At 34.3% G+C, this 19,033-nt stretch overlaps 1 protein-coding gene across 2 annotated transcripts; it reads right to left on the bottom strand.

Annotated features, from left to right (window-relative positions):
- Positions 1-1,155: 1,155 nt before the first annotated feature.
- Positions 1,156-17,196, bottom strand: LOC122027017 (probable aminodeoxychorismate synthase, chloroplastic). Of its 2 annotated transcripts, XM_042585814.1 has the most exons (13): positions 16,823-17,196; positions 14,006-14,137; positions 13,833-13,900; positions 13,416-13,480; positions 13,229-13,295; positions 12,680-12,934; positions 12,505-12,612; positions 12,032-12,292; positions 11,226-11,335; positions 11,032-11,134; positions 10,761-10,843; positions 2,266-2,907; positions 1,156-1,865 (listed from the first exon to the last, which is right to left on the bottom strand). In XM_042585814.1, exons 1-13 carry the CDS (start codon positions 17,124-17,126, stop codon positions 1,352-1,354), a joined length of 2,712 nt encoding a protein of 903 aa, XP_042441748.1. In that variant the 5' UTR covers positions 17,127-17,196; the 3' UTR covers positions 1,156-1,351. The 2 variants fall into 2 exon arrangements, with proteins under 2 accessions (XP_042441748.1, XP_042441749.1); XM_042585815.1 differs by lacking the exons at positions 13,833-13,900; positions 14,006-14,137 and having other exon boundaries at positions 16,823-16,949.
- Between the last annotated feature and the right edge of the window lie 1,837 nt (positions 17,197-19,033).

Below are 19,033 nucleotides of genomic sequence, written 5' to 3'. Positions count from 1 at the left end.
TTATCGCAAAGTCTAATATGACTTTTTCTTCTTTTTTTCTTTATCCAAAAGTGTGACCCTCATGTGTCTTATCATAATCCTTGTTCTTACTCGTTCATTTAGATCTTTTCTTATTAAAATCATCTGGTTTGTCAAAAAAAAAAAAAAAAAAATTCACTACGCCATCTAGGTCTCCAATAGCATGGCATGATCTTAGACAATAAATGTGAGATCAACTATTGCTATCATATATATAAAAAAACATAGCATATATTGGCCATGCTACGAAGTCTATCCACAATCACTATGATAAGAGAGTTTTTAAGAATGTTGTTACATTCAATAGAATCTTTTCATATTTCATTTTAATCTATCTTTAAAACTAGTTAGGAACATTTATTAAAATCTACCCAATTTAAGGATTCAATGAGATTGACAATAAGAGTAATTTTATTAGTTAAACATGCAATTGTTGGTGAATTAAACTCCAAGTGATCAAGTTTAACCATATAATTTTGATATGTTTGATAAAAGGTTTACTATGTTATTATTATTATTAATAATGTAGTGGGTAAAGCGTGTAGGTTAGTTGACATTGACATTACAAGTAAACTGGATAAAGACCAAATGGACTGAGGTTGATTGGCCATTTAACCAAAAAAAAAAAAAGCTCCACAAGTATTAACAGATAAATGAAGACTAAGTAGGTCGAAATTGATCCAATATTTGACAAAAAGGAAAGTACAATAAATGTACCTAAAGGTTAGATCTACTAGCAATGAGAAGTTCGATAGGTAAATTAACTGAATATCTAAAACAAGAAAAGCCCTGAAAAATCTCTTACCATATAAGCGTTTGAGTAGATCTCATACATACTTGAGTAAAGACTCAACAAAGAAAATATTTTGAAGTCAAAGTCGATTACTCAATCAACTAATAGTCACATTAGCGAATTAATATGATTAGTCAACTAAAAAAGTAAATTGAAAGCAAACCGCTTACTAATAAAGAAGATATATTTTGAATTAAGCAGTGCCTGAGCATGGAACTTAAATTGCAGGGTTCACAAAATTATAGTAGCAAAATAGGGAGTTTAAAAAAAAATCCCATTTTACAGAACTTTATTCTTCTCTCAGAAACATGCTTCAAGCAAAACAAAAGTGAGAACATAACCTCTTATGATAATCTGAAGTATAGCTTCAATGCTGTAAGCGTGGTACAACAAATCATTCTAAAACCATTTGTTTCTTGATGACCGAATCTGATAAAATCCAAAAGTCGAGCACAAACATAGGAATAAAGCAAGCTGATAAAATTTTATTGGGACATTATTAAGCACCATTGATCGTAAGAAATGCTGGCGGATCTTAGTTTAGGTGACCATTTTTAATGAGGTGCCACAGGTTTTGCTGCATTCTTCTACAACACCTGTCGGGGCTTTGGCTTTCAGCATCATCTCAGCGTATTCTTCTTCTGGCTCCGATAATGCTGTAATTGCACCCCCAGCTCCAACTGATGCCTCCCCCTTGTGCAGCACAACAGTTCTTATCACGATATTCAGATCAAATGTTTGATTGTATGAGAAGAACCCAATGGATCCGGAGTAAATGCCTCTTGAGCAACTCTCCAGTGAATCAAGAAGCACCATTGATCTTATCTTTGGGGCTCCAGTCATTGAGCCACCAGGAAATGCAGCTCTAACGCAGTCAATGGGGCTTGCATCAGGTTTCCTCTTCCCCTGTATGGTGCTGACCAAGGTATGAACAGTTGCATATGATTCCACTTCCATCAGTCGAGGAACATGAACAGTGCCTGGTTTACACACCCGTCCAAGGTCGTTCCTTAGGAGATCTACTATCATCAAATTCTCAGCCTGGTCCTTTTCACTGTTGGAATCAGACAGGAAAAAAACAAAGAAAAATTAAGTAGAAGACAGAAGACTCATTGACCAGTTTCTATAAGATGCCCAAATTTAAAGAAAAAGACTGATGAAAGAGCTCACAATAGACTAATTTCAAAGTCTCAGTCAATTCACTAAATTTTGGTCTTATCAGAGACTGATCATGGTACACGAATATCAATCTTATACTAGGTAGTGCCCTTTCTTCATTAACATTGACTAAGCTTCAAGCATAGATGAAACAGTGAACAAAATTCGATGTGCCAACACTGTTCTTAGGTTTCATATGCTGTCATAAAAGCTACTAAGAGATAACGTTGTTCAGAACCAAAAATAATAGCCCGAGCTAACATAAAAAAATTGGCATCATTAGCTCATAGTCTGACCTGTATTGCAGCTGCAGTCTAAGATGGTCATCTTCATTCTGTGTTCTACCACGGGCTACTGTACCCTTGATGGGTTTTGCCTCAAGTATACCATCACCGTCCAATCGGAGAAATCTTTCGGGCGAGGAGCAACATATGCATAGGTCTTCCTTTGCAAAATTCAGCCAAGCAGCATAGGGAGCTGGATTTTGATTTCGAAGTTTTAGGTATAAAGCCAGGGAATTTATGTTATCAACCCTCCTCCTCATCTGTGTTGTTAGGCACAATTCATAACTCTCTCCATCTTTGATCAACTGCTGACACTTCTTGACATCCTTGATATACTGACTTTTTGATTTCTCAATTACAAAGCTTCCCTCGTTTGGTGCAGCACATGATTTTTGCTTGTTCAACTTCTTGATAGATGGTGATCTTAAACTCAGGAGTTTCTTCTCGGTATCAATTAACCATGAATCTTCTTTTGAAGTTCTGTCTTGGTCCTTCAAAGTACCAAAATTAAGATTTTTATGCAAGGAAAGGAGATATACATCCCCATTCCTATGATCTACGGCAACAAGCTTATCAGCAAAGAAGAAGCAAGCATCTGGGGTCCTTGATTTATGCCTATTAAAAGGTGCACCACATTCCACTTTGAGATCATACCTGCTCCATCAATCAATTAAGATTTCAGCAAAGTACAAACAAAATAAATGTAGAACTTTGGGTAAAAATTATTAGGATATGTATTAGTCTTATTTTGACTTTACATTTACACATAAAAATTGTATATTTACAACTAATTTCCTACATATTTAAATTTAAAGTCTCCAAGGCTCCCTTGAAGCTTATTCAAAAATATTAAAAAACCCGACTTGTTGCAAATGCATTCAACTTTAGGACCTTTTCAAAGTTGGTTAATAGAACCCTCATCTATTCGCTGCAGTTTATAAATGAAGTATGATCTCTTTGCATGGCACCTTTTCCTTAACAATGTGGTAATCCATCTCAACATATCTAGCCACCTCTTGAAATATTGATTGGAGGCAATGTATGTAGCAACATGATTGTCACTAAACATCTTCATTGACTTGCAAGAGCATAACCTAAGTCAGTTGATCAACAAGTTGAGCTAGATAAGTTAACACACAATGAGAGACATTACCTCTTTGCTTTTATAAGGTATCAAATTTCCTCCCAAGAGAGCACAATGACCTGTATCTTTGGGAGCATCTAACAAATCTGCACTTGTATATTCTATAAATGATCTCAATAGTAAGATATTTTCTTAATCATTTTTAATATTTCATAGAAACCTCAAAGATATCTCTTAGTAATCATGACATTGTCAAGCCTAGTTTAGAGTTACCACGTGTAGCCCAAGCCTAGTATCTCGAGTTGAATGAAGAGTTCGTGGCATACACATGGTACCAAAACTGACACAAGCATCGGGTTTGGAGCCAGCACATGCACCTAAACTGAGCTTGCCACAACCCATATGTTCAGCCCAACCAAATTCTCCACACTCCTGAATGGGCTATAAATACCCCATATCCCCATCTCCAAGTCAAAACACATATGACCATTGTGTAATTGGATTTTTATGATAAATCATGGGTCATACCTATCGTAGAGGATATAACTCATAGTTGTGGTCATAGAACACCAATTATCACCTCATAGTTGCCCTGAGCTCAATAGAACATTCATATAGGAACATGCCCAGCATAAATAGAGTCAACTGAAGCTCAACTCCACTCAATAGCATCTAGGCCCAAATAGGCATGGTCGTGCCTAACCTATGCTCGACCCATTGACTTAACATCACATAGAGCCTCAAGAGATTAACTTATTACACTCATTAGAAAATAAGATGTCAAATTTAATGACTGTGAAATAGTTTATTTTACCAATCAATATAAGATAATTTCTTAGGACCAAGTTATTGTGTATCCTAGTATAAAACTAGCTAGGATCTATGGGATATCAACTGGTTGAAATCCTATTATATCAAGAAAAGCAAGTATATATTCTCATTGAGAGATATAAATGATCATGTGCCTAAAAATAATTCAAGTTGCCTAGATCAGGAAATCTATGTTACTTGAAAGGAAACTTAGTAACATCTCATGTGCAAAACTACACCAGCTTTTTCATCAAGTACCTTGTGGTGCAAATTCTACAACAGCAAAAGCTTGCATTAACTCGTAATTTCATTCCCTCATTGAAAATTTTTTTATTTAATTTAGTTAACATTTACTATTTTCACACATTTCCTCTATTCCTACTTATTCACCTTCACACGAAGCATAAAAAAAAATGGTATCAGAGCATTAAGATTCTAGCGGCATGAAACTTTACATGAACAAAATACAACAACAACAACAACAACCAAGCCTTTTCCCACTAGGTGGGGTCGGCTGTATGAATCCTTTCACGCCATTGAGCTCTATCTCCTATTATATCATCATCTATATTTAAATAAATTTTATCTTGTTTTATTGTTGCTAACTAAGTCTTTTTTTGTCTTCCTCTTCCTCGTTTGATATGCATGTTTATCATAGTTTCACATCGTCTAACTGGAGCATTTATTGGTCGTCTAAGTACATGTCCGTACCATCTTAAACGTGTCTCTCGGAGTTTGTCCTCAATAGATGTAATTCCGACTTTCTCTCTAATGCTCTCATTCCTTATTTTGTCCATCTTCGTATGTCCACACATCTACCTTAACATCCTCATCTCTGCAACTCTCATCTTATGCTCATGTGCTCGAGTCATAGCCCAACATTCAGCTCCATATAATATAGCAGGTCTAACAGCGGTTTTATAGAACTTACCTTTAAGTTTAAGAGGTACTTTATGGTCACATAAAACACCCAACGCTCCCCTCCATTTCACCCATCCTGCTTGTATTCTTTGTAAGACGTCTCTCTCAATCCCTCCATCATTTTGTAAAAATGATCCTAAATATTTAAATCTCTCGGTTCCGGGCAACTCGTCCTCTCCTATCTTAACAATTGTTTCATTACTTCTAATATTGCTAAATTTAAATTTCATATATTCTGTCTTTAATCTACTAAGCTTAAAACCTTTCCCTTCTAGTATTTCCCTCCAAGATTCTAGCTTAGCATTTACTCCTTCACGTGTCTCATCTACCAAAATAATATCATCTGCAAACAACATACACCACGGTACTGTGTCTTGAATGTGCGCAGTGAGTTCGTCCATAATTAGTGTAAAAAGATAGGGACTTAGGGCTAATCCTTGATGTAACCCTATCTTTATTGGAAATGCTTCAGTCGTTACATCCTCATACATATCCTTAATTAGTTCAATATATGTTACGCTAACACCTCTCTTTTCTAAAATTCTCCATATAATTTCTCTTGGGACTCTATCATAAACTTTTTCTAAGTCAATGAATACCATGTGTAGATCTTGTTTTTGCTCCCGATATTTTTCAATTAATTGTCTAAGAAGATGTATAGCTTCTATTGTCGACCTTCCAAGCATGAACCCAAATTGATTTTCTATCACTGTGGTCTCCTTCCTTAATCTTTTTTCTATTACTTTTTTCCCAAAGTTTTATAGTATGACTCATTAGTTTAATACCCCTATAGTTTGTACAATTTTGTATGTCTCCCTTGTTCTTATATAAGGGAACTAGAGTACTTATCTTCTATTGATTAGGCATTCTTTTCGTTTTCAATTTCATGTTAAATAATTTTGTAAGTCATTCAATACCTTGTTTCCCTAAGCACTTCCATACCTCTATCGGAATATAATCTGGTCCAACGGCTTTTCCATTGTGCATCTCATTTAAAGTTTGTTTTACTTCTGAAGTTTGAATTATACGATAAAAATTAAAATTTCTATGCTCATTTGACCTAATTAAATTACCTAAGTTAAGTTGGTCACCTAAACCTTCATTAAAAAGTTGATGAAAATACCTCTTCCACCGCTCTTTTATTTCTCCATCATTTACTAATACCCTATTACATTCATCTTTAATACATTTTATTTGGCTAAGATCTCTTGTTTTCCTTTCTCTTACTTTAGCTATTCTATAAATATCTCTTTCCCCTTCTTTTGTATCCAATTTTTGATATAATCGTTCAAAAGTTTCATTTTTTGCTTCACTCACTACTTTCTTAGCTTCTTTCTTGGCTATTGTATATTTTTTTAAGTTTTCCTCGTTCTTACAAATATATAATTCCTTATAAACTATTCGTTTTTCCTTCAATTTCTTTTGTACTTTATCATTCCACCACCAAGATTCTTTACTTAGTGGTGCATGTCCCTTTGACTCACCGAGTACACTCTTAGCCATTATTTTCAACTTTGATATCATCTTATCCCATGTTGTATTAGAGTCATCGTATATTTCACCTAATGCTTGTACTTTTACCTTCTCCTTAAATATATTTTGTTTCCCATCCTTTAACTTCCACCACGTAATTTTAGGAATTGTATATATTTTCTTTCTATTGATACTATGTTTGAGACGTATATCCAACACTACTACCCTATGTTGGGTAGTTAAACTTTCTCCAGGGATGACTTTGCAATCTTTACAAATCTTTCTATCCTTCTTCCTAACCATAAGAAAGTCAATTTGCGATTTATTATTCCCACTTTTGAATGTGACTAAGTGTTCTTCTCTTTAAAAAACGTATTAGCTAATATAAGGTCATATGCTATCGCAAAATCTAATATAGTTTTCCCTTCCTCATTACTCGTTCCAAACCCATAACTCCCATGTACTCTCTCATATTCCTCATTTTTCACTCCGGCATGCCCATTTAGATCACCTCCTATTAAAATCATTTCACTTGGTGGAATATTTTGTAATATTTCATCTAAGTCCTCCCAAAACCTTGATTTGGTAGCTTCATCTAATCCTACTTGTGGTGCATATACGCTAATTATGTTCATAGTTTCTTTCGCCACTATTATCTTAAGGGCTATAATTCTATCCCCTTTTCTAATTACTCCTACAACTTCATCCTTTAACAAATTATCTACAATGATACTCACTTCATTTCTTGTTTTACTCTTTCCAGTATACCATAACTTAAAACCCGAGTTCTCTATCATCTTTGCCTTCTCGCCTATCCATTTTGTCTCTTGTACACACAAAATACTAATTTTTCTCCTAATCATCATATCTACTACCTCCATTGATTTACCAGTGAGAGTTCCTATATTCCATATTCCAAATCTTAGATTATTAATTTTCCTATCATATTTGTTCTTATCTAACCTATGATGTGAGAACTTTTGCCTATTTAACACTACACCCAAGTTCTCATGGAGATGTACCGGTCCTTGCTGAGACGTTACAGTCGGACCCTGTAACACGAACTCTTGCATATTTATCACTACACCCGAGTTCTGGAGATGTAGCGGTCCTTGCCGAGACGTTATAGTCGAACCCTGCAACGCGTTCCTTCCGGGGAACAACCTAGCATTAGCACAATAGTTTAATGGATTCATTCATTGAATATTTGCCATAGTTTGACGCTGGCTGGCAACCTAACGCAACCCTCCTCCTTTATCCGGGCTTGGGACCGGCCATGACCGGTCATGGCGGAGTTTACATGAACAAAATACAATATAAAAATACTCATTATGCGGAAGCTCTTGAATTCTCACAACAATTTGCTGAAACAAAAGAAATTGATTATTGTAATTCGGCATTAGTAGGCCAAGGAGATCAAATATTAGTACAACAGAATAACACTATATTAGCTTTGCTTACGTTTTTACACTACTGCCTTACGGTCTTAGAAAATCAAATAATAACAACTAAAAGTCATCTTCACAAAAATGCTCAAGTCATCGATCTCAAAGAAGCTTTAGAAAATTTAAATAAAGACCTTAGTAAACTTTCTCTAGGCAAAATAGTCCCAAGACAATTACCTAGTACTTATAAGTTTCTTACTTATACAAACAAATAAATCAAAAATTCCACTAATGAATCCACACACTAGAACACAAACTGAGTTTTTTTTGTAGGACCTTCACATATATTAAGACACCATACTTTAACCACTCTAGCTAGAAGACAAAATCATGTTGCTACCCACAAATTAGAAGAACTTATTAACATTGAACAAAATTTAGATACCTTTTCTAATGAACAATTGAATACTCTTAATCCAAGAAATCCTTTTCCACATCACTTTACCAACATCACTGAACACAACCACTTCATTTATCAGATAGAGGTGAAGAACATTTACACTTATGACCGAAGAATCAGCAAGAACACTCTTGCAATCACTAATATTAATAACAACTTTAAAGTTCAAATAAACAATATTATTGAAACCCTTACAACAAAAGGAATTTATTTCTTCAAACCTAAAGACTGTTCGTCTGATATATTTGCCGAACTAGACTAGACCCTTAATCTAGAATTAAGTACTAAACCATAAATTTTACGGCCAATGGAATCTATTATTTATAAAGATAGACATGGTAGTTCTATGTTAGGTTTCACAATTATAAACCTTCTACTTCATAAGAAGAAGGAAATGATGATGGCAATATAAATCACATGAATATTGAATATGCCCCTCCACCACACTCTGACAATAGTCCACACTCTGACAATCACAATCATCAATTACATCATAATAATTTTTATGATGACTTAGAAGAATATGTCTATATTCCAGCTGAAATAGCTATATATATCACTAATACAGAATTAGCTGAATTAGAAACTTTTGACATAACACATTATAAATTAGAACCTGAATGGATATTATACTTTGATGAAGGTCATAATATCATTGCTAAAAAGAATATTACTTCTCTCATGTAAATTAATGAATCATGCGGAATCTAGTTGCACAAGTACCTCTAGACCTCAACCATTACAAGTGTGTTATCCTGAAAGTTCTATGCAAATCATGGATTATGGAGAAGGTCATCCTCCAAGAACTAGGATTCTCCCTTATACAAATAATAATCCGTTACTTAGAACTATAGGTAAAAGAAAACCACCTGAAATAACTTACTTTGGCAAAAATTCGGTCTTATTACACATTGGGGAATGTGATGATCCTCAAATGTATGATAAATACTTAAAACAATGGATAAATACAATTATAGCATATCCATGTGTTATTTTCTAACTGAAATGGGAAAAAAAACTACCGAAATGAAATTGTACATCCAGAATAGACCTAAGAAGATATGATCCCAGGTGGATACTTTGACATGTCCCCCCTCTTCCAAGTCCATCACAAGGGAAACGAAAACCAAGATTTGCTTTATCAAGGATCAAACGAGAACTGCGAGCAAATAGAACACCCTTCAATAGTATCAATACAATTACGTGGATCGTAAATGCATGAATATGATGTCCTGGGTTAATCCAAGAAAAATAATATTCTTGTATGCAACCATGTTCTGTGGTTAACAATATACCCATATGCCTCTCAAAACATCTCCCTCTCTTAGAGTAAAATGTTTCAAAACTTAATCTTTTACCCCCCCCCCCCCCCCCCCTAAAACTCCTTCCTCCATTCCTTCAAAATAAAGGATTTAAAAACTAATGTCACTTATATCTTTAATTGATTGCAACTACAAAATAGATAGATTTATTTTTATTTATCTTCATATATCCTCTTTCTATCAATAAGATGTCTCTCACAATAATAAATAATTCCTCATCTAAAAGTAGATATTGGAATCTATAATCTATCTTTTTTCATTCTAAAACCCTACCTCGTATGTCTGTCTCTTCATGCTAGCAAAATCCAAAACCATTTATATCTTCTTCATTCAAAAGGGAGTTACAGATCAAGATATATAAAGTATTTTAAAGATTGTAATCAACTTTGCCTTTGAAGATAATCTCTTGAAATTTATAATCAACTTGAATACAAAGTAGTATATTGTCAAAGTTAGTCATTGCTGCAACTGATATTGCAACATCCTCATCATCTTAGAATTAGTCAATCTTATTACTTTTTAATTTTTTTCTAAGATCTCTTGTTTTATATAACAAGCTCGGATAACACATGTACTTTAGCTTAAGGGTGTGCTAAGAGATTAAATATTACAATAATGAAGTTTATGGGTCTCATCCTGAATTGGGTATTGAATAGGGTATTATTATGTTAGTCATACCTATATAGGAACCACATTGATTTATGTTTATGTAGTGAAATACTTTGCTTACAGCAAAAATCTCATAAAACCTAAAGACATGGAAGTGTAAGCTATCAAAAGTCCCATCCATCTGACACAGGTATTTGATAAATCTCTCTCTCCCCTTAATTTTAATAAACCTTTAATCATTTTCCTCTATAATTTAGCATCTCATAAGAACAACAAATGTTATAAATTTACAGTAGTAGACATGAAAAACACATCTATAAACATATAAATTGGCAATTATTAGGCAAAGACAACCAAACGTGGCATTCACATTCAACAGCATATGTGGGGACGTGAATCAGAATAGTTAAGATCAACACAGAAGGAAAAGTTTATTAACATACCCCAGGTATCCAATGTACCCACAACAAAAGTCAAATGGCAAGTCTTGATAATCTCTTTTGTCATAGATAAATGATTGAAGTTCCTAAATAAGAAGGGAAAAAACAAAGAAAGAAATAACACAGTCAAATGTTGAAATGAGGATGTCTGATCATGCATATACCTGAATAAGTTTTCCTTTTATTTTGAAGAAAAAGAGATGGATAACCCCCAGAAGAATTACACATACTAGCATGATTATGGCAAAACACTTGGTTTAAAAAGACTCTGTACCTTGTCCAAGAAATCGAATAGACCATCTTCAATCAAATCTGTCTTGAAGGATCCATTACTATCCTCAATTGTTAAGTACCCTCCAAATTTTTCTGTTGTTTTACTGAAACAAGATGTTATTGTGTTAAAAAAGTTACTACTGCCAGATGTACTTAGTAAAAGTTTTGTTGATAAAACTAAGTATAAGCATTAACCTCTTCTCATGTCCAACTTGACAAACTCTGGTATTATCACAAAGAAAAAAAGTTAATTGCTTCCATAAGGAACCACCTTTTCCGCCCATGAATGAAAAGTGTGCCCTACCCTAAAAATAGCAAAGATCAGACCTTTTGAATGAGTCAGCTGGATATGTAAGAATAAAGAAAGTAGGATCGTGCAGTAACATATTATAGAGCAAGAACCAAGGACAATGACAATCACTTATGGAAATATCAATGGTTTACTTCCTAGAATCAACTACTTTCTATGTGGAGAGAGTTGGAGTCCTATCAAGTTGACTATATTGTACTCTCCCTTAGACTTCCAACCATGTTAACAAAGTATTGCAGATTGTATCAACTATGAATTCCTTTCTGTTTCACAAAATAGTTTCTATTTAAAGCCCGAAAACTAGTTAGCACCAATTCAGTACACACACATCATGACTTGTCCCACCATCATCAACTTTCCGGTTAAAATTAGTTTGCTTCATTGAGAAAAAATAAGCATAGTTGTGCATATACAGCGGCACGTGCCTACATAAACATGCATATAAGCAAAAGACCATCCCATATGAGAGCAAAGGCTTGTTCCCTTTTTTCTCTTATGAATTGGAAAGCGTTTAACTCATTATTGATCCAATTAAACTGATAGTTCAAATCTCTTCCCTACCTTTTTATGCTAATCTTTATTCATGAGATCATGCTGAATGCATCAATCATATGAAATAACAAAGAAAGGAGCATAACTTGAAAACTGCATGTGACAGATAATAATTCATCCTATGACATTCGAATACTACCTTATCCGTAGAGGAGCTATCCAACCAAAATGTGTTGTCAAGGTTCTGATCTCCAAAAAGCTTACGGAAAATATTTTCTGAACCTCCCACCTCACCTAATAATGAATCAAACTTCTTCCATTGCAGTCTTAAATACTTAGCGTCAATACGCGTAGGTAACACCATTGAAGTTCCATAGCTCTTGACAAATTGTTTGATGGTTGCTTTCTGCAATAACTCAGCCCTGGGAAATTTTTCTAAAGATTGACATACATGAGCCACCTGTATCAAGTCAGTGAGTTCAACTTCTTCAGTAGAATGAGATAAATTAGTTATCTAAATGTGTAAGTGAAACACAGCCACATAACTAGAAATAGTTTGGAGTTAAACTACAAAGGGAAGGTCGAAATGATTAAAACAAAAGTTCCTAATGATATTTGCACCAAACAGTCTGTCATAACTAGAAATATTTGTTATTTACCACAATTTTAAACCTTTCTTTCATGAAGCAGAGGCCTCCTCAGACCATGGTTGATAGTCATCTTTTTGAAGTTCCTAAATATTTGCCTCCCGTAACGAGTTGCAATGCTTTCGGGATGGAACTGAGAATAAATGACGATAAGACAAAAAGAAAAATGAAGGCGTGATAATTTATATATTAACACATACTTGCACACCATAATGAGGCCTGGTGGAATGGTGAATGCCCATCAAGATTTTTCTAATGCCTAAGTCATTATAAGTACGAACAGAGGATATGTCACCAATTGCTATGCTTAGCTTATCCGCAAAACCATCAGGAGTAACACCAAGCTTTTGTGTTTCCAGTAAAGAAATTTGATGACCCGAAGTGGTCCATGCTATTGGAATAAGCTCCTCTGGAAGTGAATTGGAATCTATGACAAGTGAATGGTATCGTACTACCTGTAGTGTTTAGATATCATGCTTATCAGCCAAAAAAGTCCAAAACCAGAAGATGAACAAACCATCCTCTATAAGAAATCAGAAAAAGGGGGGAGTGAAAGTATGAAACACAATTAAACTTTAGAAAAGCATTCTGTTATGTAGAATTATGTGCATTGCATAATTTTAATAACAGCACAACTTTCAACAATTAGCTCTATACATGAAAGGAAAAAAAAAGAATAATGTGTTGCAGTGCTTATATCAATACTGTTGATTTTGCAGCTATATGTTGCTAAAGAAGTGTAGACTCACTTTGAAACCAGATTTTGTTCCTGTTGGAATACCTTTGAAGAGGTCACAACCTGTGTGCTCAATTTCACTGAATAATAAAGGAAAAATGTTAGGAAAATTATAGCACAGCAGTAGTGGATACTAGAAACACTTAACTTTCTGGGAATAGAAAATGATGTTCCATCTGATTGTTCAAAGAAGACATCACCTGAGACGTCCATGAATGGGCTCAGGGGCATGGATAATTTGAGCTCCATGAACAAATCCCAAAGCCTGAGATAGCAGAAAATAGTTGCATTCAGAATATCTCATTTCTGTGCCAACAATAACAAGCATAGCAATAATTTTTCATAGGCAGGTCACAAAAAGTTATAGCGCCAATTCTGTGATAATGTTGATTTCCCTGCTTTCTAGACTCTTACTTATGGTTAAACCCTCCACAAAAAACTTTAAGACTAAACTTTACTGCAGAAATGTTTGAAGATACTTTTCAATGTAAATCCAGTAAATGTTACACTTTAATCCTGTGATTACTCTAATTGCGCGTGGTAATAGTTTGGATTTACAAAGTTTCAATAGCTGTTAGACTGGTTTTTATTGCGGCAATCACACAATAAAGAAGCACCTGATGACCAAGGCAAACACCCAAAACTGGAATATCCTTGCACTCAATAAATATTTGATGGCAGACTCCTATAAAACCAGGAAAGTAAAATAGTCACGAACTAAGATCTGTAGGGTGGAATCTGATATTTCTAAGTTGACCATAAAAAGGAATTTATTCAATCTAGTAATTACCTATATCTGCAGGACATTTTGGTGTTCCAGGTCCAGGTGAAATGACAATATTGTCAAAAGCCATTTCTTTGTACAACCAATGATAAATGCATTCCCATGTCCACTCATCATTGAGAACCACCACAGGAGGAACTAAGAAATCAAACAAACATGATAATGCAAAGAAGGAACAAGTACAAAGAAGGTTGGGAATAAAAAAATAAAGGAAAAAAGAAAGAAAGAAAGAAAAATAAATAAATCAGAAGGTTTTGAATGATCAATCATCCAATGTACAAGGAAAAAAATATTGAATATAAATAATTCGGGAATGTGTTTACATAAACTATTCTTCTAGTACTAATTCTCTTGTACTTGTAAACTGTCAAGAAATAATGTTATTCTGAATACAGTGTCATAGACTCTATTGAGTAATTAACATGACCATAAGGTAAGATTCTATGAAATTATTAGGATTTGCTCATCTGTTAACACAGTTTATCTCTCCATCTTGCATGTATTATTTATCAGAAATCAATTAGAAAATTAGAAGAACTTGGAACTTAGTGGTGCAGATGCTTTAGGTGGCTGGTGAGGGCTACAAGCATCTAAAGTTCTTGTGTGATCATTCAAATATGATAGACTTTCTGACTTTAATAACTTGTAGAATTAGCAAAAGGGTGAATATGTGATATGCTTTACTACATGTGAGGACAATAAAAGCAAACGAAAAAAAAAATAGCTCGATTTTAAAATCAATCTAAACCAATTCTATTTTTTGGGATAAAATAATGACACTTAACATTCATATGAATTATTTTGAGAGAAAGATTCAATAATGCATTGGGTTCAGTGGGTTAATAGTGTAACAATTTGCAAAATCATCCTAAAAGATAGTGATAATGAGGGAAGACGAGTCTTAGAACGGAACTACACTGATTGATGGGTCTTTTGGGGTATTCGAATAAATTGTGAGAGTGCATTTCTAACCAACAAAAAAAACACAGATAGGGACATATTGTCATAGATTTGATAAATAAAGGCACATTCCTGCAGAATTTTTCCAGGAGAATAATTCCTTGAGATAGTAGCACTAGCAATGGTTCAAAGAACAAAGAATAAATTGACTAGAGTTCAAACAATGTAAAGATCTGGCAAATGTCCAAAAATTAAAGATATGTTTCTATCAGATATGCAAATACAGATGTGTTACTGATTTGATAAATAAAAGACACATTTTGGTATAATACTATATTCGTTTGGGAAAAAATACCAGTTTTCCAATTTCCTTCTCAAATTAAATGAAGATCGAGACTCTTGGGTTTCAATCAAAGTCCCACATTGAAAGATTTGGTAAAAGATCATGGGGTTAAAAGGATGCATGAGATCTCCATTGGCATGAGGCCTTTTGGGTAAAGCCCAAAAGCAAAGTCATGAGGGCATAGGCCCAAAGTGGACAATATCATGTCATTGTGGAGATATCTAAATTCTTTTCAATCCAACAAATGGTATCAGAGTCATGGTCCAGACCAGATGCCATGTGGAGCGGCCTTGAACGAAGTTGAGGGTGGGCCCGGAGTAGGTCAGGGTGACCGGATGTTCCTGGGAGGCCTGGAGCAGGTCAGGGTGATCGAATACTTGTGCGGAAGCAAGTAGGTCAGGGTGACCAGATGCTCGCAGGGAGGCCCGAAGCAGGTCAGAGTGACCAGATACTCGCGGGAAGGCCTGGAGCAGGTCAGGACCAGGTACTTGCGGTGAGGCGAGTAGGTCAAGGTGGTCGGATGCTGGCGGGGAGGCCCGGAGCAGGTCAAGGTGACCGAATACTTGCAGGGGGCAAATAGGTCAGGGTGACCGGATACTTGCGGTGAGGCGAGTAGGTCAAGGTGGCCAGATGCTCACAGGTAGGCCCGGAGTAGGTCAAGGTAACCGGGCGCGGATGCTTGCGGGGAGGCCTACAGGATGACCGGATGCTCGCGGGGAGGCCCGGACTATGAGAGTAATTGTGGTCCTTCGTTTGAGAGGAGGATTGTTGGGTTTCAATCAAAAGATTTGGTAAAAGATCATGGGGTTAAAAGGATGCATGATATCTCCATTGGCATGAGACCTTCGAGCGCAACAGAGACCAAACATCCTCTGCATAAAAAATAAATCTTAGTGTGTAGAGAAGTCCAAAAGACTTGACAAATATCTTCCTTTTTTTTCTTTTTATCCTCCAGATTTCATTTTACCTCAAATAAATTAAAATCTGGGAAATTTTGTAGGAAACAAACACAGAAATTCCTGGGAACTAGTATCATTGTCAATTTACTATCGAAGGTGCTAATTACAATATAAACTAAATTTTGAGATATAATATTGTCTATGTGGTTTATGTAGATTCTACTTTAATAGTTCAGAGAACGAGGTAGTTAAGTGCTACTTTGGTAAATTGTGTGGATCAAACAACGTACACAATCTATCTTAAGAAAATCCAGCAAGTCAGAGTATCTCCATGTCTGTGTAATAAAAAAACTGATGCGACCAGATTAAGTGGTTCATCTAATATTCAAATAACTTCACAAACAGAAATGAACAAAGAAAAAACAGAGAGATGAAAGATCAGAACGGCATTGTAACAAGTCAATCAGGCCTAACAAATAAAATATCCAGGCTTACGCCATGTAACGGATAGATGCAGATTATGGACACATATAGAACAATTTTTATTTTACATAAAACCATGTGGTCTCTTTGTGGCTAAAACTAATCCCAGAGTGGAGCGAAAACCCAAGTTTGTTTCCCAGGGATTATACGACAAAAGGAAAAAAAAAATAAAGGATTAAAAAAAGATAAGGAACATACCGCCATTAACGACAGACAATTCCTGGTATATATTGTACGTGTAACTATCGTAGTTGTCAATCAGCAACGTCCTCACGACACCGTCCTCATTGATCTCGTCCTCAAGCTCCCTCTCTCCTGAACTCAATCCCTCCCTGTCCCCTACCCCGAAGGCGCGCGGGCGAGCCACAGGACGGGGGGCGGACCGAGTGGCAGGGTCCCGAACCAGAGCAAGGGAGCGGGGCATCATCGGCGCTGGCGGCATCGAGGTGTGACCACCTAGGGCGAAGCTCCAGGATGCCGTGGTCCAGGAGATCGCCGCCATCACGGAGAGCGTGCAAGAGAAGAGAGGGGGAAAGCGGTGAGAGAAAAAGGAGAGGAGGTGTCAAAAGCCGTTTCTTCTTCGTCTTCCTTTTCATCGAGCCGGGTTACGGTGTACCCGCGGGAGTAGATATATTGAGGACGTAATCGTGGACCAGCAAGAGGCTCGAGTCGACTCTTCTTACCGGGCGATTTGAATTTAGTTCCGTGGAAGTTCGATATGGGACGTTAGGGCAGGCGTCACTCTACACGTGGTTTGCACGTGAACAATCATCGAATGCGCAGCGGATGGGAATAATAAAAGATTTGAAAAAAAAAAAAATACGCGTGTCCCACGATCCGACAGATCTCGAGATCCATTTTTTTTATATAAATATTATATTATCAATTATTACATTTTAATTATATTTTATACATTATCGGCAGAGACATTAATTGGGTCGGACAAACTGTCCGTGGTCAAACTCGACACAGCACACTGTGTCCGTAAAGTCATGCCCATGGGGGCAATTATACAGTTAGTTTTTTTTCCAAATTTTTAACGGGCTTAAAATATTTTATTAGACCTAAACAATTTCTTCTGTATAAAAAAATTAAAAATTATATCATAGCTAATAATTAAATCGTGAATATTTGAATGAGAATCTAAATAGGTATCATATTTCCTATGACAACTTTTTTATGTAAAGGATTCATACATTAAAGTATAACAGTATTCATAATTTATCTATCTATACTTTATTGTTATTAAATTATTTAGGATAAATGATATCACTTTTTACTCCTTTTAATTTCTTAGATATTTAAAAATTTGGTGTCAGTTAATAAATAAATTTTTTTTAATAGATTGATCTAAAAATATTGAACTAATAGACCATTTTATACAAACACTTCTAAATTTATCTTATGATCAATAAGATTTTTTTATAAAATTAAATTGATCATCTCCAAAATTAATCAATATAAATTATATGATATGAACTAATAATAATTATACCAGATCAATCCGTATTATTATTGTTATTGTGAATCCGAAACAAGCTCTGCAGTCAAAAATTCACTATAAAACCTACCCTTACCTCAACATCTCGAAATGAAGTAGGTTATGCCTAGTCTAAACTTTCATGGACCATCTAAGCTTAAGATTTATGAAAGTTTCTAATTATACTGTGGATATTAATTTTGAAATAAATGAGAAGATTGAGGAGAACAATAAAATTATATTAAAGAAAAAATTAAAATATATTTAAAATGGTACCCCATTTATATATTTAAATAATCAATAAATATTTTAATTATTTGATATTAAATTATGATAAATATGAGAAAAAGATTGATAAAAATATTTAATAAGTAATTATAAAATAAGATAAAATTTATTTAAATATAGATAATAATATGATAAGAAATAAAATTTAATAATGAAAATCGTATATAGTAATTTTTAAATTGCTAAGATAAGAATTTTTAAATATATTTTAAAATTTTCAAAAAACATCATATTATAATTGTATTTTTTTTCTATAGAGCACACTTAATTTAAAAAATATCCTTGGTATCTTTTAAACTTAAATTAAAATAAAAAATAAATTTTAATTATTTTGATAAGGAGTTTTTAGTCATTGATATCTTAAATTTTTAATATATTTTTTAAAAAAAAACATCATTAATGATCTCTTGAATTTATCTATATTTTTTAAAATTTTATAATTTTGATTAAAAATTCTAAAAAAAATGAAAATACAAGAAAATAATAAATAGTTATCAAATAAAAATCATTTTTACTTTTTATTAATGTTTCTTTAATTTTCCTATTTTTTATTAACTTTCTTTTGTATTTTTTATTTTTTTTATAATTATAATTATATATATATATAATAAAGTAAAATTTTATAAAAATGAGATCATCAT

This window comes from Zingiber officinale, chromosome 10A, assembly GCF_018446385.1.
Source record: "Zingiber officinale cultivar Zhangliang chromosome 10A, Zo_v1.1, whole genome shotgun sequence".
Classification (NCBI taxonomy): domain Eukaryota; kingdom Viridiplantae; phylum Streptophyta; class Magnoliopsida; order Zingiberales; family Zingiberaceae; genus Zingiber; species Zingiber officinale.
The sequence above is the reverse complement of the archived record's forward strand: the minus strand, read 5'-3'. Positions and strand labels throughout refer to the sequence as shown.

Coding starts and splice junctions, on each gene's coding strand:
- LOC122027017 (XM_042585814.1), bottom strand. CDS start 17,126: ATGGCGGCGATCTCCTGGACCACGGCATCCTGGAGCTTCGCCCTAGGT. Junction 11,135..11,225: donor CAAGTTGGACATGAGAAGAG/GTTAATGCTTAT, acceptor ATCTTGTTTCAG/TAAAACAACAGAAAAATTTG. Junction 2,908..10,760: donor GGGTACATTGGATACCTGGG/GTATGTTAATAA, acceptor TTGATGGAGCAG/GTATGATCTCAAAGTGGAAT.